General features: G+C 40.1%; 2 protein-coding genes across 8 annotated transcripts in view; one reads left to right on the plus strand and one right to left on the minus strand.

Moving 5' to 3' along the window:
- FGF7 (fibroblast growth factor 7) overlaps positions 1-12,500 on the minus strand; it is a 97,472-nt gene extending 84,972 nt beyond the window's left edge. Inside the window, exon 1 of the mRNA XM_039490439.1 lies at positions 12,432-12,500. The gene's annotated coding sequence lies outside the window, so the exon portion shown is untranslated. The remainder of the gene's footprint in view (positions 1-12,431) is intronic.
- Positions 1-25,011, plus strand: part of FAM227B (family with sequence similarity 227 member B) — a 203,421-nt gene that overhangs the window by 125,263 nt on the left and 53,147 nt on the right. For all 7 annotated transcript variants that reach the window (XM_039490421.1, XM_039490422.1, XM_039490427.1 and 4 more), the window contains exon 12: positions 20,505-20,644. In XM_039490421.1, coding sequence (XP_039346355.1) covers positions 20,505-20,644 — 140 coding nt within the window. The remainder of the gene's footprint in view (positions 1-20,504; positions 20,645-25,011) is intronic.

A 25,011-nucleotide genomic window follows, 5' to 3' on the forward strand; every position in this document is an offset into this window, starting at 1 on the left:
CTCTCCCACGCAAACAGTGGGACACTATGGAATTGTAAACAGTATTGAGGTCCTCTGTGATTTTTGACAGGATTGCATGTCAAGTAGTGCAAGATCTGCAGACTTTTTGGAGGAGCAACTGAAAACAATGTAGTGGGGGGCGGGGGGAGGAAGAGTTACATATTCCTGCAAATGCTAGCAAAATTTCCTGACACTTTTCAAGTAGAGCTGAGCAAATAATTGGGCTGTATGTGGCCAAGCTAATTTTTTTCACTTTGCCTTGCCAAAATGAAAGCCGAAACAATTTAGTTCAGGTTGACTTCAAACAAAACAGTTCATTTTGAAATGAAATGTCGAAATGATTCATTTTTTACTTTTTTTTTTACATTTTTTATGGTCATCCTAAAGAAATCTCTCTCTCCTTCACATACCACAAACTACAATGCATTATTTAGCTTCCTCCAACACTAAGAAAATGTCTCTTTTGGAACCCATGGTCTGTTCTACAGAAATGGGGACACATGAGTTGGAGTTAGTAAAGAAAACCGTGCTAGATGTGCAGGAAAGAGATTGTCAGGAATGACACTAAAAATCTTATAACACAAGTACTATACAGCTTTTTCTTGAAGGCAGTGAAGCAGAGCCATAGCCTATAAGTATAGTCAAGAGGTGTATTGTGCCTCTAAAATCCATTCCAAGCAGACTTTACACCTCTGGGTTCCCTGCTTCCTGGGATACAACAGCAAACATCAGCATATCCCAGGACTGAATCAAGCCTAAGAACTACAGTGTTTATGGGATTGTTAATCGTATGTGGCATTCTTACCCTTATGTCACCAGTTTAAGTTCAACCCAAGGCAGCAGTGATCAAAAGTAGTTACCATATGATGGTTTTTTAATGGTCTGGCTGTAAGGAATTGCTGGCCTTAGTCCATTTTCTGGTAGACAGATGTCCTGGCTACAAAACTACAGTCACGGTTACCAGCCTTTTGGTGATCTTAGCAGAGAGGCCTAGAACAGAATGGGCACAAAGACTATACCACCTCCTCTCCTGTGGAGTTGCCACTGCCACGTTCCACCTCTTTGAATGAAGTACTTTTGTCAAAGGGACATTTTTCACAAGAAATAAATTAACTTTAAACTTCAAAAAGATTAACTTTTGAATATCTATTAATATACCAGGTAAAATAACTTTATCGTTTTATTAAGGTTTTCAGTCTCACATTCAGCCCTATGCATTTTCATTTGTAAAATAAATTTTATAAAAAGTAAAGGATTGAATAAACTATAGAGAATAAATTTTGACACTTAAAGGACATCCATCCAATATGAGAAGCTGTAGGATATACTATAATTGCTTTCAGTCTTGGCTTTTCCACTGATAGCATTTTGTTGTTGAGAAGAGTAATAAACTAAACATTTGTGAGAAATCTAGGAGAGTAATTAATACTATATGCAATTAATTTAACGAGAAAAGCAGGGCCTCTCTTTTATAATACACTCTCAAGGGGTCCATCAGCATAAAATCTTAAAGGAACTTTATTCTTCTTTTTTAGTCCAAGTTTCTTTCTGCATACTGCTCCCATTGTGTTAAACATCTGGTAAAGGCATTTGCTAGTGCTAATATTTTATAATTTATAACATGGTCAGACTGGAGAGTAGGAGGAAGAAATCCTGTTCTCTCTATGGTGGGCTATTCCTGCTGCTACAGAGCTAGTGAAGTTTTTATTCATCACAGCCACAGATAGATGATAAGCTGCACTGGATGTACTAGCATTTCCAAGATGGCAAGAGCTTTGCCAGTTAATTTCCTCATCTGGATTTTCAAATGGCATGTTTTTATTCACGTTGGAAATGCACAAAAGCACAAGTAATATGCTTTAATTAAAAAATAGCTAATGTGTTTGCAGGATTGGACCCCAAGCTAGAAACTTACATCAGCATGTATTTAACTTTACACAGTCGTTGTGACTTCAGCTGGAGTACTCACATGTTAAATTTACACACTGGCTTAAAAATTTGAGGACTGCACCATAAGAAAGTAATGAGGATGCTTGTTGTTTTCCATCTCAGTTTCAACTGTAAAGTCCACGTTTGTAACAAAATAATGATCTATCATTATTATCTTTATAAAGAAACATCTCCCTCTCTCCTGTGTACTCAGATTGCGATACAGCATAATAAAAACAAACAAATTAAGATATAGTAATTTTGTAAATCTGAACATTCAAGCAGATAAAAGCAAAGGTATTCCAATAAAAGAATGGATGTGAGGGAAAGGTAATGAACAAGAGACCAAATGAGTTAATTCTTCTCAACACCTTGAGGAGAGAGGTTATGTAAAATGGATTTCAAAAAGAAGCAAGTTCCACAGCTGTGCCCAACTGCCTGCTGATTTAAGACAATACTGGTACCACTAAAAATGGATAGTGTGGTATGTCAAGTGTAATGAGTCTCAAAGTAATATAACCAGATCTTCAAAACAGCAGCAAACGAGGGTGCTTGATCACACAAGATGTTGAGCTCTCCTGCCAAGTGTGTAGTTTACTCATTTCCCACTAAAATCAATGGGAATTGAGGGTGCTCAGGAATTCCAAGGAGCACTTCGTGCCTTGTAGGTCCCTAGAAAAGGATGCAGAGCAAGATGCAGAGCATGCTTTATGTATTCTGCTTCATCTCACTCAGTCTACACTCTGTCATCTGCTCCTTACAATTATAGTTGAATTCCTCTAAGCTTCAGTTTTATTGTTTTGGAGAGTAGAAAAACTTGGCTGGAATATAATATTTAGAGTCCATTTTTTGCTTACTCTTTAGAAAACTTACAAGCACATGAGCAATAAAAATGTATACAAGTTTCTTACCATTTCAACCATGAACTTCTCATTATCTGTTGGCTGTCCATTCAAAATTAACAGAAACCACAACCTTAGCTCCCTTCCTTTTCTAGAACCCCCACAAACCTGGGGAAATAGATAGGCTTTGTAGTGTCATGGAGACTTGGGTTTTGTTGAACTGAAATGGAAGCAAGTTAGATGTTTAAAGATAAATTTCTGCTCTTAGAAACAGCTATTTAAATCTAGAGTAATTCTAGATTTAAACTACAGTAACCTCGAGCAGAATTTCCCTAACTAGTTATTTGCATGTGCATCTGAATGCATAAATTGTATACATGCATTTTTCAACCCTCACCCATAAAAATCTGAGCCACAGGATTTAAAAATGAGTCAGCTATTTTCTGCCAATACAGTTGCTATTGTCAGTTAAATATTGAACGACTACAAGACTCAAATTAAGCAACATCACATTGGGAAAAAGAGGGGGAATATCAGATAACAGGTTTATTTAGAGCTGTCATCAAAATCAGCTAATAGACTAATTTAGGGCTCCTTATCACTAACAAATTTGTCTTGGGTTTGTTAAAATCTTTAGCGAGCTAACAAAGAATATCAGTAATAGAATCATTACATTATAGATATAAGCCAATTTCTGATCCAGAGTTACTCCAGAACACATACTCTACTCTTCTTTATGTAACCATACCTACGCCATGTAGACGTTACCTTTCAATTCTTGTGCCTTTTTGTCACTGAAAAAGTTAGCAGACTTGATTAGCCATCCAAAAGTTAGGCCTTTTCCATTAACTTTCCCCAAAATCTACTGCTGTAGATCTTCTAAATATTCTGGAATTAACTTCCTAACTGAAGTCACAAAGCAATATTGTATCTTCTGATATGTAAATCCTGTTCTCTAGGTCTTTATAGGAAAGATATATAATATTTTTGTCCATTCGCCATGTGATCAATCTGAAAACATATGCCCCCTGACTGGAATTTCTATTTGCATACTTGCTATCTCCACATGATTGTACTCATTTTGTTTCTTCTTGTAAAAAGAAAAATATTGCCAGAATGGAAAAATTGTGAAATTTTTGTTATACTTAATTTTTAAAATTCACAATTACAAATAAAACCACACTTTCGGTGTTTCTTTTTATATGACTTTTGGTTACATATTGTAATTTGTGAGTATTTCTTGACATGTTGTAAGTTTAACACAAGATAACTTTCTGTATACTAAATCCCTGACTTAAAACCAGGAAAACAAGAAACTGCTGAATAAAGTTTAAAACAATGCACTTAATCTATATCCTACATTTTACAGCAAATAGAGGGTTTTAACTTCCATGTCCTCAACTCTCACTGAAATGGGAGTTGCACATGAAGGAGGCTTGCAGGATCAAGCCCAAAGACCAGGGCCGGCGCTTCCATTAAGCGACCCTAGGCGGTTGCCTAGGGCTCCAGGATTCAGGGGGCGGCATTTTGTGCGCTCCCCTCGGGGCGCACGAGAGCTTCCAGTTCCGCTCCCGTTGCGCCGCCGAAGAAGGACCTTCTGCCAACGTGCCGCGGAAAACAGCGGCAGGCTATTGAGCAACTCACTGACTACTGCTGTCGCCTGCGGTGGAGGGTCCTTCTTCGGCGGCGCAATGGGAGTGGAACCAGAAGCTCCTACATGACCCGTGGGGAGTGCACAAAATGCCGCCCCCCGAATTCTGCCTAGGGCACCAGAAACCCTGGCGCCACTCCTGCCAAAGACTACCCAGTGCAGGGGCGACTCCAGGCCCCAGCACACCAAGTGCATGCCTGGGGCGGCAAGCCACTGGGGGCGCTCTGCCAGTCGCCGCGAGGGCGGCAGGCAGGCTGCCTTCGGCGGCTTGCCTGCAGAGGGTCCGCTGGTCCCGCGGCTTCATGCCTGCAGTCACGCCGAAGCCGCGGGACCAGCGGACCCTCCGCAGGTAAGCTGCCGCATGCTTGGGGTGGCAAAATGCCTAGAGCCACCCCTGACCCAGTGACAGGATTTGCATGAAATATTTATCCCCTGGAGTAGATTGAGGATGTATTTTCACCTCTAGCACTGAATTTTCTTTCTTTGGATGACACTGCTGCTTTCGAGGAGACGTTAAACAGATCTTTACAATATTTGGTTATTAAAAAGTTGCATGAAATTTCTCAGATGGGGGATGTTAACTCTAATGGTTCTGGTCAAATTCCTACTCAGGTAGTTACAGTAGGGCCTACATTTGTCATACGCTTTTATTTGGATAGTCTTTACTTTCTGTTTCGAACCATTATGGAGCATTACTATGCACTCTGAAACTCCTGCTGCTCTGTTCATACATACATGCATACATTTAAACAGTGAGTAATGTATTCCCTATCATATTCTTTACTTTTATGAGGTTGGTGATATTTAATAGTTGTAAAACATTTTAAATCTGTATGCTATGCAGACATTATAGTTCTAATTGTAGTGCTGTATGTACAGGATAGTATGAAGTGAGTGGAACAGTTGACTGGAAGTCAGAATTTTGGGTTCTAGTCCCAGTTCTGTATTTTTATTTAAAATGTCTTATCAAGTGTTCATTCTGGCCCACATTATGAAAAGGGAAGGAAAACTGGCAGACCTCTGGCAGGAGGCTGCAGTATTAGGAGTGTGCTGCTTCTATGGCATCAACCCCTTTGGATCCTGTAGACACTCTTCCATCAGGATACAAACCTGTGGCTGAGGAGATGGGCTGAAGGGAAGGAGTATGGGACATACCACACTGTGCATCATCTCTATGTGCACACCGCCCCCTCTAACTCCACAAGGATTCCACTCAAAAATTAATCCACAGAGTATAAATTTTGGATGACCCAATTTTTCTCAAAATTTCTCAATGTTTGGGAACAAAGCTGGGTTCATCTCTACCTAGGTTTCCCTATGATTTAAAAGAGATGCCAATGTATACCTAACTATGCCCTTTTTAACCTAATTACACAGTAACCCTTTGCTCATGTCTCTTTCTCTAGATAGCTAGACAGCTTTATATGACTATTTTTCTAAGTTGGCTTTTTGTAGATGTGAAATATTTTCATCAAATTCCTCTGAAAATTTGATATTGTTTCCAGCTGTTTCTATCCAGAACTGATATTAAACACTGGAAGATAAGAGACAACCAGATCATTTTCTCTATCAGTCTGACGCTAACTCATGGGAATTAATAACATTCAGAATGGATGTCAGATTGCAGTTGGAAAAACTAGAGTCAGAGATCTCAACCAGCAGCAGATGTGAAAGCAGAACACTGATCCAATTATTACCTAGCGCTACAAAAACTGGAAAAATATTCTGGAGGCCAACAGAGACAGTCATTCTTTCTGGGTGGCCTGTTCGTCTTGTCTCTGACTGAGCTCCTTTTCAGAGCGTCATCCATGAGGAAAGTCTTTGAGTCACAAGGACCCATTAAAAATTCAGCTACCAAGGGATTATACCATTCTGTCTCAATACACATTAGACTTGGTCTTCCTGTCCATGTTGACATAAAATATAAAAAATGCATAGAAAGAGACAGCCAGATTCATTAACATTCTCTTTAGTGACACATCCTAAGGGGATAACACACAGCTGTTTCAGCACATTTCCATATCATTGCTTTCCTTTCATGTGGACTGACACTTCTAGTGATGTGAAATTATAACAATGAAAGAAGAGGAAACCCTATCCCCATCATTCACTCACCAGAAGCAATTGATCCAAAGCACTGGATGCTAACCACAGACTTTACGTAATGCTTCAAATTATCATTAGTGATATTACTTGTGGGATGAAAATATTTCAATCAAGGCAAACAGCTGTAGGCTACTTACACGTTTGCAGAAGTAATGAGTGCATTTTACTCTTACCCATGTCATCTGTAAATTATACTGCATATGTTTTCAGTGGTTTTTGAGGGCATCATATGATGCAGAGATTTTTTTTTCTATGTCCACACCTACTTTTCCTAAACAGACACCACTCTTAACAGTTTGTTCAACACATTGGACAGCATCTCACCAGTGATGATTCTTTTGAAGGCACAGACTGCTGCCATGACTGAAAACCCATAAAGCATGCATCTAAAAAAAAAAAATCTGCCAGACAGCTCTCATAGCATTATATGGCTGTAAAAGCAACAGAATGCTTTAATTACAGGGAAGAAGGGTGGGGGAGGGAGAAGGGAACTACTGCTGAAACTGAAATAATTTTTCACGTTAAAAAAAATCTGCTCTAGAAGAAAATCCCTTTAAGCACAGTGCATACTCCTATGTTAAACTTGGGTGGAGGGCTACAAAGAAGTGCAAACAAAATATCTACTTCTAATAAAAGTTCTAGAAGTTCTAGAAAAGGCAATAACACTCAGCAGGTATTCCATGTCACTACGTAAGATCAGTTTCCTTGACTTGCATTCAGAACTGGCAAATCATATATTTATAGTTGAACCTCAGTAACTCAGCTGCCCTAAAATCTGCTACCATGCTCCTAATCTGAGCAGGCAAACAACAATCTGAAGCTCTTGTCCTCAGGGGGCTGATCCAATATTTATTCTCTCATTTGGGCAGTGGCTTGGACAAGATACATAGCATAAGGCTGAAAAGAAATATTTGAATGCAGTGATGTAATACCCTTCCTTCAGGTGGTTGACAAAATGTTGTGGGACTCTGGACACCTCTTTATTGGTTCTACCGTGATCCTTTCATTTGAGTGTCTAACAGGACTTTGTAGAAGGTTTTTTTGTTTGTTTTCTTTGTAGCAGAATTTCTTTTCAAAGCTCATTGTGAGCTTTTAGTTCTGTGACTTTTATCCGTATATGACTTCTCTGGAGAATGAAACTAGCCTTTAAGACACACATGATCTGTCAATAAAAAATTTTAAAAGCGCCATCATAGGGAATAGATTCTTCTCTCTATAGGAGTGGCAGCAGCAGCAGCTGTGGAAACAATGCAGCCAATGTAGCGGGAAGAACAGGTTATGATTTGACAGTTCCCTTCAGCAAGGACATTGTGAGTTCTACTATTCAACTGATATTGAAATGCAATTCTTCATGAATTGAATACTATGCAAATCCCATAGGGAGGTGTTTGCCTCACCATAAGAACGTCTCTGTTTATGAAATTGAGGTAGTGCATGAATCTGCAATTTATTCTTTAAATTTCCTAGACAAAATTATGAATGTTACAAGGTTTATTTTTTTTTAATCAATTAGATGCAAAATTAGCATATTGAGTAAAGGAAGGGTGCAGCAGGGGAGATGTGTATGAGTCCTGGAAAACAGATATGGACCTGAGTTGTTCTGCTCTCCTGGTCCTTTTTATCGGCTTTTTCTGCCTTTTTTTGCCCCTTCCCCCTCCCCCAGCAGGGCAGTTGGGAGTAAGGAGTTAAGTTGCCAGGTGCTGAAAATGGCCTAGAATGAATCTTAGGTGTCACTAACGATTGAACTCAAATGTGAGATGCTTTTGAGCTGCAACTGCTGTAAGAACTATCTCCGTCTGGAGGAGGACTTGTTTGAAAGAAAGACGAGATTTATTGCAGGATTTTGCCTCTGCTGTATATTTGATGACTTTCCTCCAGTCATTAAAAGGGACAATGGGCAAAACAGCTGATCTCCAACCATCTTGCACTAGATACTATGAATATGTTTAATTCATTGCTCAAGAAAAAAACACAGTGCAAAATAAAATGGATGGTACCAACAAAACTAGCATTAGGAATCTGAGAATCAGTGTGAGAACCTGAGAATATTTAATCCAGAAAGCTGGAAATGGTTCTTGTGCAATAGTCTGGGAATATTGAATTGGCAGGAAGAATGAAGATTGATTTGTGCCAGGAGACATCTAGGGAAAAGAAAACGCATCTGGTCCCCAAATTTGTTATTGTACATGAATCCTTACCAGTGCAGAACGAGACATTGTGTTGTAAGAGGGACTTTGATGGCTGCTAATGCTGTAATTGGGAACTGTCCAGATTCCTTTTTGTTTCTCACAAATAGAAGTCAAGGCTTCTCTAGTGTAGTACAGCAGACGTAGGGCTTGGGATTTAAATCCATTTATTCTTTTGGCTTCCAGGGCTTTGTGGTCCCCTATTTATTTCTACTTGCTATTAACATGTTCAGTGTATCTTTTGAAGATCTTCCATCCACAGATGACATGGGATATGGTTATCCTTGAGATCGCATATATTGCCACAATTGAGATTAGCAGAGACACTTGCACTGGGTGGGCCTTTATTATAACTGAGAGAGAGATGGTAGGGATTTTTCTGTAAGAGATCCTAGACTTTTGAACTCTAAACTCCTACCCTTGTTTAGCCAGAGCCTAGGTTTAACATTATGGGCATACTGCAACAGCCATCTATTTTCTCAAGCTATTGAGAAGGGAAGTCGCCTGGGGGCTGCAGTCGGTTATATTCCTGAACTATCCGCTTGTATTTATAGAATTCTGGGGAGATTTAATTTTATGGTATAGGCACCTAGAATTTCAGATTAGCACCTACCAGGTTTTTATATGTTTAAAGAAATAAGCACGTGTTCTTCATGCTTTCTCTTTAATTTCTTTCAATAACCTCTTCCATGCCTGCAGTACCATATTAATGACAGAGATTCTCAAAAATGGATGATTTCTGACCTCTTCTCCTCTGTCCATTCTTGAATTTCCAGCCACATTTCTGATATCTCCTCTTGGATGTGTAGCCACCAACTTGCACTTAACCTCTTCAGTACTGCATTTACCTTTCCTCCTAACCCCTCTCTTGTGCCACCAGTTTTTATTTCCATTGGCATCTAAGCTACCAAGCAGGTGGTCATGGTGAACTCTGTCTTCTGTGGAGTATCAAGTCTGTTGCTTCTTTCTTTTTAATGTGTACCTCATTCTGAAATGTGACTAGTTAGAAATTGAACCTTCCTACTTAACACATCTGTTTTCTTTTTGTATTCAGAGTCAGATCTATTTATTTTAATGACCAAAAAATATTTGACTAACGCCAAGCTTTTGGAATGCAAACAGCTCTGGGGGAGAAAATTGGATGATTTGGTGGCCAATGCATAATCAGCAATGTTTTTATCCAAATTCCATTAGCAGGACCCTGCATGACTCCATAGTTTTCAAATGATGTATTTACATGTGTAGAAGGCAATAGGGTGGAAAAGGTGTAACTCAGAGCCTTAACTGAAGACATCGGTGGTTATACAGGGTATACTGAGACAAGCATATAAAATCTTTATTACTGGTCATCACATAAGAACAAGAAAAATACATCTTGACTTTCAAGTCCTTGGTTGAGTTTGCAGGGTTGGCCTTGGAAGGAAGTTATTTGTTTTCAAAACGCACAGGAAGCAGATGTATTTATACAAAAAGGAAAGTTAAAGGGCTCCAAAGCTGCTTCAGAATTTTTAAAAAAATTTTGTTCAGAAATGGGCTGATATTTATTATTTTCTTTTTAGAGTCTTATTTGAGGGCTAATACTTTACTCTTACTCATATTGCCTGTACCTTCTCAGGTATTTCCTCTATGATTTCTACAGCTATTACAGTGAAAATTACTACAGCCTGCTTTTCCAATATTTTCTAAACTGAGAGCCCACTTCTTCTATCTACTTCTGCTTTCGAGAGTTATGCATCTTGTTTAGTGATCTGATAGGTTTGTGGTAGGTTTATTGAAGACACCGTGGCAAAATTTAATTTTCTTTTTTCCTGTAGATCATCTTAAATAATTCACTATTTTGCTCTTTCCTGTTTGTTTATCATAGGGCAGTAGGTCATTGTGCCTAGCTATGCCCTTTGTGGTTGATTATTTTACCACATTGTGCAGTTGACACAATGAAGCTGTACAACTAGAGAGTTGTACAGTATTTTTCTTTTAAATGATGTAAGGGGCTTTTGCCAGTATAAACAGTTTTAGGATATTATTCCTCGATGAATTCTCAACATTCCATTTTAACTCTTTAGTAAAATGCCACATTTTGACTTCTCTTACTTATGTCACTCAGTTGTTCACTATTCTCCTCTCCACCATTTAACCATATAGTCTATTGCTTTCTTGTGATGGAACAAACTTCCTGCAAGAGCACTATGGTTATTTTAACTGCATTAAATATATGCTTTAATGGTCTTTATGACACTTGGCATCTGGCTGTACAATATGAATTGTACCTGCTACAGTGGTCTGGTCAATACATATGTACCTTGTATTAACTTTAATTTTCAAATCTGTATTTAGCCAGGACAGACAAGGAACACCTAGGGTGAAGTATTCATTAATATGCAAAAAGAAACTCCTCCAAAAGGGATGTCTGGTTAGATTCACAATGGGGGGTGAGGGTAAGGACTCTTTGAAAGGCGTCAAAATGTTAAAGAAAACCTTATGGTGTGGTTTCTAATTAGCTTTTATGTGAAAACTTTGTGTATCCAATTTAATGGACTTGCCTCTTAAGTTCAAAGGGTTTTCTTTCTTTTAAAAATGATTGAAAGTACTTTGGAAGTAACAGACATGCAATCAAGCAGGAAGAAGGTAAAGATTGTATATCTGCAGAAAAGAATTACGGTAATTAAACTAATTAAACTAAACCAAGTTGTGACTTTGAAATAAAACTGTACTTGTGTGTTGATGTCTGGACCAAAATGGTTTACATGCAGTCAACTTGTGTATGTAAACTTAACACCTAGATTCTCAAAAGACACACAAACTCTTGCAAAAACATCTTAGTCTTATCACCATTTACACATGCCAGTTCAACACCGCATTTCATTAACTCTTCACAGAGCAGGTCTACGTGACTTAGGGATGAAATTCTGGCTTCATTGAAGTCAATGGCAAAACTCCCACAGACTTCAGTAGGGCTAGGATTTCATCTATTATGCTTAAGGTGTTTTAAGGGTCATTATCCAAGCAAAGCACTAGTTGACTTCAGTGGGAATTTTGCTTGTGTAAGGTTTTTATTATCCAGACCTACGAGGAAGACATACAACAGAGGTGGAAAAAGTTTGAAATATTTGTAATAATCCTATAAGACTGTTAATGGCAGCATTAGCCTTAATACATTTCAGGTAATTCAAAATTAACATGACAAGATTCAGAATTCCTTTAAAACCGGATACTAGATACTGTATTCTTCACTATTTTGCTAAGAATGTTAAGTACATATAAGATTGTATCAGTAAATGTAATGACATGGCAAACCAAAAACTCTTATATGCATGTCTGATAAATAGACTTGGAAGGGTTAGATTTGTATCTGCACATGTCACTACATGTCAATTTCACTATAAATGCACAAACTGATGAAAAATACTTTGCATTGATAATAGTCTATGTTTACAGATTGGCGAAGTAAGAAAATGCTTCTTGAGAAATTATTAGAGTTTGATTTAAGGATATTTACTTTGTATATTTTGACACATCTGCTTCCTCCCTTTCTCCCCGCAACCCCTGATGCTATAAATTCAAAATGTGGGATAATGCAACAAAATCTTACTGTGATAATCTCCACACATTATCTGCATTAAATGCAGCAAATGTTTATAGTGGTTTATGTCTTTGTTTTATCATAACAAATTTTGCATCCAAGAATCCATATAATATATTTTAAAAGTTGATACTTACTACTGTATGTTTCTATTGCTTTTCTTCTTCCTCGTTTTTCCACTTCACTCCACTTCTATCATCCTTGTTAGAAAATGAGTCCTGTTGAAGAGAAAGTGCTAAGTCCTCAGGAATAAATGGGTAATCAAATAAGAGAGAGCCTGCAAGACCCTTCTTTACAGAACGACTTGTTGTAAAACTACAGCTCTACTCTGAAAAGTGACTGTAAATATGGCATCGTGGGGGGTGTCTATAATTATTATCTCTTAATGACTTCCAGATCAACTTTGCTTAGTTTGCAAGTAAACTTTTTCTAACTGCTTTCTCTGCAAACTCAACTTGATCTAAAAATCAAGCTGTGCTAATGCTACTGCTGCTTCAGGAGCCAATAATAAAAGGTTCTGTGGGCTAAATTCTGTCCTCAATTGCATCTGTCAACCCCTTTGTCATTAAATGGTCTGCAATAAGAATTTAATTAACGATTCTGCTGATAAATATATCAGAATTAGGCTTTGTCTACACATGGAATGATTCCTGATTATTCCTGATTAACGCCATGTGTAGACATTTTTTCTATTCTGGAATAAGAGTGCCTTGTTCCTGTTTAACAGGGCTCCCTGACTACTGTGGCAGCTGGCTCCAAAATCTATAGGAGTCAGGCAGCCCAATGAGCCAGCTGACCCAGAAATCTGGAAGCCCTGGGGTCTCTGGTCCTGGGTCAGTCCATATGGCAGGACTGACTGTGAGCTGTGGATCCTGGAAACCTGTGCCAGGACTTCCAGAGCCAGGAGTCTGGATGCCCTGAAAATCCCGGCTCAAGTGAGCTCTCAGGCAGGGACGGCTCCAGGCACCAGTGCAGAAAGCAGGTGCTTGGAGCAGCCAAGGGGAAGGGGCGGCACGTCCGGCTCTTCGGCGGCAGATCCCTCGGTCCCTCTTGGAGGGAAGGGCCTGCCACCGAAGTGCCACCGAACAAGAAAGCGGCACAGTGGAGGTGCCACCGAAGTGCCGCCGATCACAATCACGGCTTTTTTTTTTTCCCTGTCGCTTCGGGCAGCAAAAACCCTGGAGCCGGCCATGCTCTCAGGGCTTCCAGGCTCCCTGCCACAGAGCCAGCAGTCTAAACCTTGAGATCCCCATCTAGAGACATGGTTTCCAGCACTGCCTGGCAACTAGGTCCCCAGCTTAAGAGTTGGGCAGCCCTGGGAATCAGCTGGCCTGGTAGTCTGTAAACCCTGGCCATTGGGCAGACCCCAGAGCCACAGTGCCTAGGAACCCTGGGGTCTCAATTCCTAGGCAGTGCTACAGGCAGGCTGCTAAGGAGCTGGGCAGGCAGGTTTCCACTGTGTGCCTGATGGGTAAATTTTGAAACCTGCCTGATAGGTTCCTTTGGAAGATTAGTCAAAATTGGCAGGTTTCTTTAAAACAAAAAAATTTTGCTTTCAAAGAATCTGCTTTTTCCTTCAGAAAATTTCTGACCCAGCTCCACTGCTCATCTCGTGACTGAATCCATCCTTTGTCACCATATAGCAGCCAGCAGAGTAACAATCAAACTAACATTTGTATGCGTAATATTCATAAAATAACACAGGCATTTTCCATGTCTTTTGCGCACATGGCGTCTGGAAAAGACAAAAAAGGGAAAGCGTGGTGGGGAGAAGAGCCCAACAGCCATTTTTTTGAGAGGAATAGTAGTTAGGTCATACAGCGTGTCTGGACTATTTTTAAATGGTTGCTATAGAGCTGTAGCTCTCTTTTGCTGTGGAAGTTAATGGGCCAGGAAGAAGCACGATGGGCTTCTACACTAAAGGATTGAGCTGTAACCTGTGTTTGATTTTTTTGGCTGCATCTGTCAACATTCCTAAAATAGAGAGAAGGGTGACAAGACAGCTAAGGGGTTAGAGGGTCTAGATTTAAAACCCTTTTTATATTTAATTTTGTATAGCTGATTATTATTATTTGTATTATGGTAGTGCCTAAGAACCCTAGTCATGGACCAGGACAGCTAGGCACTATACAAAGACAGAACAAAAAAACAGTCCCTAAGTATAAGACAAGAGACAACAGATGGATACAGACAGATGGCAGAGTACAAGGAAACAACAAGGCAATATTAGTCAGCGTGATATAGGCTGTGGTGTCAACACTCCAATAGCCTAACAATTATCAAGATTTTTGTAGGTATCATGGAAAATGAGAGTTTTGAGCAGGGCCGCCCAGAGGATTCCGGGGGCCCGGGGTCTTTGGCGGGGGGGGGGCCTTCCATTCCGGGACCCGCCGCTGAAGTGCCCCGAAGACCCGCGGTGGGGCCCCCCCGCCGCCGAATTACCGCCGAAGCGGGACCCGCCGCCGAAGCGCAGCCCGGTCTTCGGCGGTAATTCGGCGGCGGGGGGCCCCCAGCCGCGGGTCTTCGGGGCACTTCGGTGGCGGGTCCCGGAAAGGAAGGGCCCCCCGCCGCCGAATTACCACCGAAGACCGAGCTGAAATTCGGCGGCGGGTCCTGCTCCGTTTTCGGCGGTAATTCGCCAGTGGGGGGTCCTTCCGCCCCGGAGCGGAAGGACCCCCCCACCTGCGAAGACCGGGAGCGGAAGAAGCTCCTGCGCCCGGCCCCGCAAGAGTTTTCCGGGACCCCCGGAGCGAGTGAAGGACCCCGCTCCAGGGGCCCCGAAAAACTCTGGTGGGGGCCCCTGTGGGGCTCGGGGCCTGGGGCAAATTGCCCCTCTTGCCCCCCCCCCTCTGGGCGGCCCTGGTTTTGAGTAGGATTTTGAAGGGGGATAATGCATCAGTTTTGCAAATGTTTATGGAGGAGCTCCTCCCAAGCATAAGGGGACAGCATGAGGAAAAGCATGAAGGTCCTTTTGAAATTTTAACAATTGGGTGATGGAAGCTGGCATTATGGGACAATTGGAGGCAAGAGATGACATCTTATTAGTGAATGAGAGGTGATAGGGGGAGTGGGAATAAACTGTAAAGAGTCTTGAAGTAGCTTATGTTTGATGTGAAGCCAGTGGTGGGCCACAGTATTCTTGCCAGCAAGTTAAAGAAGTATGGGCTGGATGAATGGACAGTAAGGTGGATAGAAAACTGGCTAGATGGTTGGGCTCAACGGGTAGTGATCAATGGTTCCATGTCTAGTTGGCAGCCGGTATCAAGTGGGGTGCCCCAAGGGTCGGTGCTGGGGCTGGTTTTATTCAATATCTTCATTAACGATCTGGAGGATGGTGTGGACTGCACCCTTAGCAAGTTTGCAGATGACACTAAACTGGGTGGAGTGGTTGATACGCTGGAGGGTAGGGATAGGATACAGAGGGACCTAGACAAATTAGAGACGTTATGCAGAAAGACTCTGTAGATTTTAAACATAGCCGGGATGTGAGGACCTAGAGAGAGGTCTGAATCAAAGATGGCACTCAGGTTACAGACCTCAGTGTTGGGCAGCACGATGAGATTGTCCACAGTGATTAAGAAAGGAGGTACTGGGGAAGGTTGAGGGAGGGGATGTAAGAGCTATGTTTTAGTCATGGCAAGCTTGAAATGCTGACTAGACATTCATGAGGGGCTGTCAGAGAGACAGACCACATTTTTAGTTTGGAAAGGAGGGGACAGGTCGGGGGGAGAGAGGGAGATCTGGGAGTTGTTAGCATAGACATAGTTGAATTTGAGTTTACAGATGAGATTGCCCAGTGATAAGTAGTAGAGGGAAAAGAGAAGTGGACCAAGAACTGAGCTCCACAGAAAGCTGGAGGAGTGTGAGGAGGATGATCTGAAGGAACAATTAGAAAGGTAGGAAGCAAAACCAGGAGAGGCCAGTCACAGAAGCTAAGGGAGGACAAGATTTCAAGAAGAGGAGCATAGATTATGGTGTTGAAGGTAGCTGTCACATCAAGGTGAATGAGAATGGAGTACTGGATCTAAGCTTTGGTTAGGAAGAGGTCATTAGAGATTTTAGCAATAGCAGTTTCAGTGGAGTGCAAGGTGTGGAAGCTGAATTGGAGAGGGTCTAAGATGAAATGGAGGCGAGGAACTCCAGCCAGCAATTGTAACTGCATGTTCAATGAGTTTAAAGGTGAGAGGGGTATAGCTGTTATGATAGGAGTGACTAAAACATGTTTATATTGTGAGGGGAAAGAATCAGAGGCAAGTCAGAGGTTAAGGACAAGGGAGGGGCTGAGACTGAGTATGAGGAAGATCAGTAAATGGAATGGGACAAGTGGAGGAGAAGAGCAGACAAGAAACATCTACATCTATGACATGGGGGGAGGAGGAGGGGAGATGTCATGATGTATTTTGTTAAGTCTCTTGGAAGAAATTGGCAAGATTCTCTGTGGAGAGAGACATGGGGAAGGGGAGGGTTTGAGGAAGGAGTCAAAGGTGTTTTTGTCTTTTTTTATTACTGTACAGTATTTCAGTAAAAGTAAAACTAATTGCCCTCCTGATGTCTCTTGTTTCTTATATTGAATTAATTTCCTCATACTTAAGTATTTGTTTGTTCCTCAGTTTCAGTGTCTCTCTCTCTTCTGCTGTATACTTTCCCTAAACAGTAACTCCTCACTTAAAGTCGTCCCGGTTAACGTTGTTTCATTGTTACATTGCTGATCAATTAGGAAACATGCTCGTTTAAAGTTGTGCAATGCTCCCTTATAACGTTGTTTGGCAGCTGCCTGCTTTGCCCACTGCTTGCAGAAAGAGCAGCCCATTGGAGCTAGCTGCTGGGGGCTTGGAACCAGGGTGGACTGGCAGCCCCTCTATCAGCCCCCCTGCTCCCCAAAGTTCCCTGTGAGGCAACCACCCAGCAGGCTATCAGTTGCTGGCAGTTCAACTGTCCCTCCCCCCACTGCCATGTGCTGCTCCTGCCCTCTGCCTTGGAGCTGCTCATGGGAGCCTCCTGCTTGCTGGGGGCGGGGGAGGGAAAGAGGGGGCTAATGTCAGGGTGTCCCCCTCCCCCTGCTCCTGCCCCCCACTTACCCCTTCTCCATATAGAGCAGGGTGGGGACATGACAGGGCTCAGGATGAAGAAAGCTTGCTGGCCGCAGCTGCTGTCTCAACTTACTGATATACTTAAAAAGGCAATGTACGTAGAGAGGGGTCCATGTACTTAAAGGGGAAATGCGCATCTCTCTCCCACACACAGGGTGTGTGTCTCTGTCTCTACCTGACATGCTGTCTCCCCTCCCTCCATTCGTGCTGCCTTGTAAAGTGTGAGGTTACATTAACAACAATGTGTTAACCCTTAAGGACTCAGACGAATGCTAGTTCATCATTTAGCAGTAAGGCATTCCCTGGGAAATAGCCCACCCTCTTCCACCCTCTAACTTCACCACCTCAATCAAGCTTCACAATCATCATTGCTGTGTACTGTATTAAATTGTTTGTTTAAAACTTAGTGTGTTTGTGTGTGTGTGTGTGTGTGTGTGTGTGTGTGTGTGTGTGTGTGTAGTTTTTTGTCTGGTGAAAAATATTTCCCTGGAACCTAACCTCCCTTATTTACATTAATTCTTATGGAGAAATTGGATTTGCTTAACGTTGTTTCGCTTAAAGTCACATTTTTCAGGAACATAACTACAACATTAAGCGAGGAGTTACTGTACTGTTTTTTCTCCCTTCTATTTAGTAAATCTGTCTTTTTAAAGTGTTTGATTTTCTTTCTCTCCATTTCCCCCTCTTCCTCTTGAGTGTGCTTGCTATTCTGCCCTTTTTCTCCCTTCATCCTCCCCTTTCTTCCACCACTTCCTTTAATACAACTTTATCCTTTCTCAAACATCTGGCTGCTTTTTCCTTTTTTATTTCTTCCTACCTTAATTGCATTCGCCCATATTTGCTAATGTAAACAGTCTAATGTAGCCTGCTAAAATCCAAGAACCTCCAGTGGATTTTGGATGAATGTTAGAGGATTTTGAATCCATAAATACTGAAACAATGTAAGCTTTGAATTTACCTCTTTGTTCAATAATTATAAGGTTCAATAATGGCACTATCCTGAAAAGTGCTGAACAGATGAATATCCTATCGTCCATTAAACAAAATGCTGTCTAGCTATTTGGGACTTATATAACTGGGCATATATACATTTGTATCCTTTCTAAACTAATATAATTATTTTTCATTTTAAAAAGAGGCACCAGTTATCATAATTAGTCAAAATAACGAAAAATTAAGATAAGAAACTTAAACAAATATGCACATTATTACAGCTGGCCCAATCTTTTATGATCAGTGTAATTGTGAGATTTTAGTATTTCAGCAGAAACATAAATGTGCAACGGCAACTACTCTTTCAAGTTGATTTAGAAAATGGTAGATCTGTTTTCAAGAGTGCGTGTTGTAAAAGCCATGGAATAGCTATCTTTTCAGGCACAGCTTTATGTTCAGAGGCTTTTGTCTTCAGGCATTTAATCTTGAAGAGGTTATCTCATGTTGACTTTCTGCAGTCCATCATCTGTTTTGCGAGCTGGGTTGCTGTCAAGTTCAGAGAAACTTTTTCCCAAATATAGTTCTTCATATTGTGGTTGTTCTAATTGAGGACATTTTCTCTCATTGCAGACTGTTTTGTATTTCTTTAAGGCAAGTGAGGCATTCTAGTGGTTAGTTGTAATTTGTTTTCTTCAGTGGATTTCCTGTCATGCACAAATGTAAAGTTTTCTTCACCCTTGGTCCAAGACTTTTGTTTTCCTTGCCTGTGTGCATCTGTGTTTGCCTTCACCACAGGTCATAAAATATACTTACCCAGCTGATTCTCAGTGGATGCCTGACAAAAGCTAATCTACTATTCTTTAACTTAATTTGGTTTTACCATCATATTCAGGATCACAAGGTCACAATGCATTCATATTTTTTCTTCTAGAGCAACCTTGATTATACTGTAGTTCAAATCTATCAGGTTATTTAAGACTGATCAAAAACTTCAGTGAATCATTCTGACAATTCCATTTAGTCCTGTATTTTCAGATGATCTTCATGTTTTACTGCAACAAAGAAATTACTTCAGCTGACAAAAATAGCCTTATGAAGTGTGAGGTTTACACACACAATATGTCTGTGCACATGCACATCGTCAGTGTAATGTACCTCTGCGGTGCCAGATGCGATGCCTACATAAAAGTCCATCTGTCTACTTCCTGCTCCGAAGTACTCAAAGCTGAACTCAAATTTCTACCAAAACTCTGCTGCTCTCCTTCTTTCTTCTTCAGCGAATTCTTTGGGCTGGCAGAGGTGTGGAAAAGGCAGGAGATGGTGTCTCAGAGACTTGGGATATTTACTATCTAGTGTTCCAACCCATGGAATGCTAGGACCAGTAGTCATTCTCCTGTTTAATTTCTATGAGCCATAATCACCCCCTATGTGAAAAATCTCTAAGGAGTCTGAACAGTTGGAAGGCTAAGTTACAGATTTAGTTGCTGCAGCATATAAAAAAAAGTCCCTGAAAGAGGTAGAGCTAAGGATCCGTGTTCCAATAATGGGAGTAGTGTTAGTGCTTTTGATAAATATGGTCTAATTTGCCAGGGTACCTATTGTATATTCACAATAATATAGATGAATATCTCAAGATACAGAAAATGGATTAAACATCCTTGGTTGTTGTAAACATATAACCTTTCACCAAGTAGGGTGACCAGATGTCCCGATTTTATAGGGACAGTCCCGATTTTTGGGTCCTTTTCTTACATAGGCTTCTATTACCCCCCACCCCCTGTCCCGGTTTTTCACACTTGCTGTCTGGTCACCCTATCACCAAGTGATATTTCATCTGCGGTGAAATTTCTTTGCACCACATTTTGTCTGGAACGTTTATCCCAGAGTAGTTTAAATGGGATTTTGACTTGGGAATCTTAAATCCAGGGTCTAATGTGTATCCTACTGGAGTTAAACATCACCCACAAAACCTATGACACAGATGTGATATCCCACAACACTATCTCTGTATTCAATAAAAAGTCTATAACAACAGGTCAAGATGCCATGGACCCAACAGACTATATGCTGGAGATGGTGACACAAATGTTTTCTAGAACGGAGGTGGCATTGTTTAAAGTAGCTGCTTCTTAGTAAGGAACAAATATGAAAAAGTATTAAAAAGTGTGATTTGTATTTGTATGTTAGCAGTGAGATTTCAAGTGGATCTTGATTTCGAAGGTCTAACTGAAGATACAAAAAAGATGTATATTTCATCAGCTGAAGAAATAAAGGAAGACAGTAAATGTAAAATGGATATCCCAAAAGAGTCCAAAACCATAAAAGAGGTTTGCTTTATACTAATTATAAAGTTATACACAATATGTAGTTTGTATTTCCATTTATTGCTTTTCTGAAAAACATTTTCCCTTTTTACTCTTCCATCTGCCTTCTCTCGCAGAGGATTTAGGTCATGATGATCTACCCTCTTTCCCTCTGGAATCAGTTCCTGTAGCCAAGCCCACCTCCCTGTGCCAAAACTAAGTAAACAGGCTTGATGCATGAGGTTTTGCAGTAGTCAGAGTTGGGGAACAGAATCCTCCCCAGGTTGCTGCTGCTACTGCATCACACCACTCACATTAAGTGGGGGAATTTTCGACTTGGTCTATTTTGTGGATCCACTACAATACCTACCAAAACCCTCCAACACACTCCTTCAGAGGATGCCCTCTCTCACCTCCCAGTGCAGTGTATATAATTCTAATGAACTTTGCTCCATCTTGTACACTGCACAACCCCACTGCTACTTTCTTTGGGGCCTTTCACCCAAATGAAGAGATTGAGGTCAGGATTTGCCCCTAGGAACTTAATGTAATGGTATTATATTTACTGCTTGCATCCGAAGAAGTGGGTATTCACCCACGAAAGCTCATGCTGCAAAACATCTGTTAGTCTATAAGGTGCCACAGGATTCTTTGCTGCTTCTACAGAACCAGACTAACACGGCTACCCCTCTGATATTTACCCCTGTGGCTTATGTAACTTTAGGGTCCTGACACTGGGGAATAAATTCATAGTTTAGTTAGATGAGACATTTGCCTGAATCAATTATGTCATTGCAAATACACAAATAAAGAGTAATTGGGATATCAGAACTGTAGGGAGATGTTTCATAAGTGATCAAAATAAAGGTGTATAAAATGCCTCTGGTCAAAATTTTTACATCAAATTAGACACCTAACCCCATGTTTAGAAACCTAAATGAATGGGCTGATTTTCAGGAATGCTAAGCATCTACAATCCCAACTGAAGTCAGTGGAAGAGCAACAATTCTGAAATTCAGTCCATTTGATCAGATGCCTACAAGTCCCTTTAGATGTCTAACTTTAGGTGCCCAAGTTCAAATATGTTGGCTGTTACTGTTTTTATTATTGCAATGCACATTTCTAAGGCCTCAATCAGCAAATCATCTAGGAATTTGCAATACGGGCATTTAAAAGTAGGTACCAAAGAGAAAGCAATTCTTGACCTCTCCCCCTCACTAATAAAGTTGGGTAGATGAAGAATACCTGTTGGGGGTTGGTCCTGAGTATTCAGCCACGGTAATTCCAAATTCTGTTTTTAGAACACTGCCTGCAGAAAGATGAATCCTGCATCATACCCTGAAAGTATGATAATTCAGATTCAACCTGATCTTTGGGGGGAGTAGTGAATTCCACAACTGGGTGCCTCCCTTTGAAAACATCCTACCTACTGACTAAGCAGGTTTGAACCTTAGTTGCCTCAGCTGTAACATCCCTGTCAATTGCAGCTGTTGCAATGGGGAACGCAGTAACAAGTGTTTTTTCAGATAATCAGGCTTTAATTAATTCAGCACTGTAAGGAAGAGAACCAGTATTTTGAAGTGAACCATAGTTTCTGGGAAGACTTGAGGGGTGTACCAAAGTCAAGTGCATTGTAATAGTCTGTATTTGGAGATGACAAATGCATGGATCACCAAGGCAATGTCAGAATCCAAGAGGTACAGGCATAATTTCCTGGCCAGCCAAATATTAAAAATACTCTATTCAATTTGTCCTCTATTAGATGAGTTAGGAGTTGAATAAATAAATAGAGCTATCAGGAGTACTACTCTAAATTAGGAGTAATTCCATTCATGTCAATGGATTTATACCAGTTTAAAACTAGTGTAAGCAACATCTGAATCAGAATGTCATATTTTCCTGTGATATACATGGAAAATAAGAATAATCCAAGGAGATGCTTATTTAAAAACCAGAGGCAGTTATAGACTAAAACAATGTTTTTAAAAATATTAAACCAGTAACAATCTATTTAACAGGTGGTTAAAATATGAAATATCAATAGCCACTGAATATATCATACGGTATTATTTAAACTCAATTTTACTGGGCCAAATCCCAAAATAGGTGAGAGAAAATCACTTTTCCCATTTGCTCACAGTGTCTAAGCTGCACATTCTTATCCTATCCCCGTTGCAAGATATTTCAGAGAAACCCTAACCTCTTCCAAGGTGGCATTCAAGCAGCCAGCTTCCATTCCATTATCAACTCCAACTGTCTGCTGTAGAGTAGGACCAGACCAGACTGAACTGCTAGAGGCCACTATCAACAGCCACGCTTGTTGTAGCCATTTGAAGCATCAAGCAACATGAGCTGGACATGACAGACAAGTCTAAGAGGTTGTGGGTAACCCCACATTTTTCATGCAACACTGCTTTGCCAGAAGCCACCTCCCTCCTCCTTGCCACAAAGGAGCTTGTTGGCCTGAATTTCTGTCTCTGGTAAACAAAATGCTGTAACTCGTAGCATGACCAGTCCGGAGCAAGTTAATTTTGTTTTTAAGTTTTCAGTTTCATCTCAGAACATTTTTAATTAATATCGTAATGATGAAAATCATAATAAATTCAAGTTCCTTTTTCATGAGACCAAAAAAATAACTAAATCCTTTTTTGCTTTTTATACCTAAAGAAGAAACTTTTAAACATAGATTTTATTGGGTGAAATACTGGCAGCATGGCCCAAATATCGTGGTGGTACTTCAAAATGCTATCAAGAGCAGCTGATGCAATTGAAATTACTAAAAAAGTAGAGACTGTCACGCTCTGATGCAGTTCTGCGTGGATGGGGCGGGGGCACTTCTTATTACTCCTCTCTCTGCAGGAAAAAGATGCTTGTGAAAAATCAGTTTACCTATGAAACATCTCCTTGCATATTATTTCATAAATATACACACTGCATAAACATAGACCTAGGACCTGATTAAACTAGTTAAATCCAGAACAACTTCAGTGAAATAGAAATGTGCTAGATTTGTGTTGGCAAAACAGATCAGAATCAGGCCCTTACACTACAGTCAAATCACTTACATAAAATATGGTTCTGAGTGTCAACAATATATAACCAACCTTGTGTCTAGGTAGCTAATATGTTCACTCTCTGTCACAAGACAACTAGAAGAAAAGCAGTAAATAAAACAACAGAAGTTACTTACCATCCAGAAAAGAACTCCTATGAAAGATATAGTTGATGCATGAGAACACTATTTTTAGGATTAAATGTGATTTTACACCCTGAATGTCAGTCTCTTAATCTTGACTTCAGTTTTATTTCCATATGCTCATCAACTCTCAATATTCCTGAAAATAATTTGTCTTTCTGACTGGCTCTTGCAGCTCTGTATCTTCCTGTCACCCTGGGAAGCAGTATAGAAGTGGCACTTTTCCAGCCTCTGCAGTGGCCAAATCCCTTAATGAAGCAAGAACATACATGGAATATGCACTGCTGATGCACATCAGCTCTTTCCAGCAATGAGTCTAGATCATAGCAAAAATTAATTTATTTTTTCTGGATTTAGACACAACATTTTAATTAAAAAAAACCTTGACTTTTCACCAGTGTAATCTCTTAAATTAATTTTCGTATATACAGCTGCATTTTTAAAAAAAAAATACATGATTTAAAAATTGAAACCTGAAAAATAATGTTGCTGTTGACACAGAATTTCAGTGGAAGAATGGAGGGAAAGGAAAAACATGAACGTATTACAATTGTAACAAGTAATATTTCAGTCCTGTCATGTCTTGGAAAATAACTACTGTATTTTCCTACTCAATATTATGCCAGATTTGTAATTTTTTGCATAGCTTTATATTTGGCCTACAAAATCAAAGAGACACTTTCAACTTACATTTGGCACAAAATTAAATAAATTTCCCACAATTAAAAAATATCCCAGTGAAAACAGATGTTTTAAAAGAAATAGACATCTCTGCAGTGTCTGAAACTGTTACGTTGCAGCGCTGAGAACCTAAAAGTGAAAGTGATTATAAACAAAAGCAAAATTAGCGTCATTCTTCAAGCTGTGAAAAATATTGAAAAAGAAAGGGGCTAAATCATATCAAGTAAATTGGAATTTAATTTTTTTTCACTTTTAATTATGGTATTATTAGTAGTGTGTGTTTATATATAGGGTCAAATCCTTAGCTGGGGTAATTCATCATAGCTCCAGGGAGGTCATGCTGAATTGCACCAGCTGTGTATCAGGCCTCAAATTCCAGAAAAATGTTTTTCTTTAATCCCTTTCAGATAGTTTAAATTACAGCATCTGCTTAAAAATAAAATGAGACAAAAGTGCAGTTTTTACCTAGTATTGTTACAAGTTACACTTAATATTACTTTGTCAAAAAAATTTA

The sequence above is a fragment of the Mauremys reevesii genome, linkage group 10, assembly GCF_016161935.1.
Source record: "Mauremys reevesii isolate NIE-2019 linkage group 10, ASM1616193v1, whole genome shotgun sequence".
Classification (NCBI taxonomy): Eukaryota; Metazoa; Chordata; order Testudines; family Geoemydidae; genus Mauremys; species Mauremys reevesii.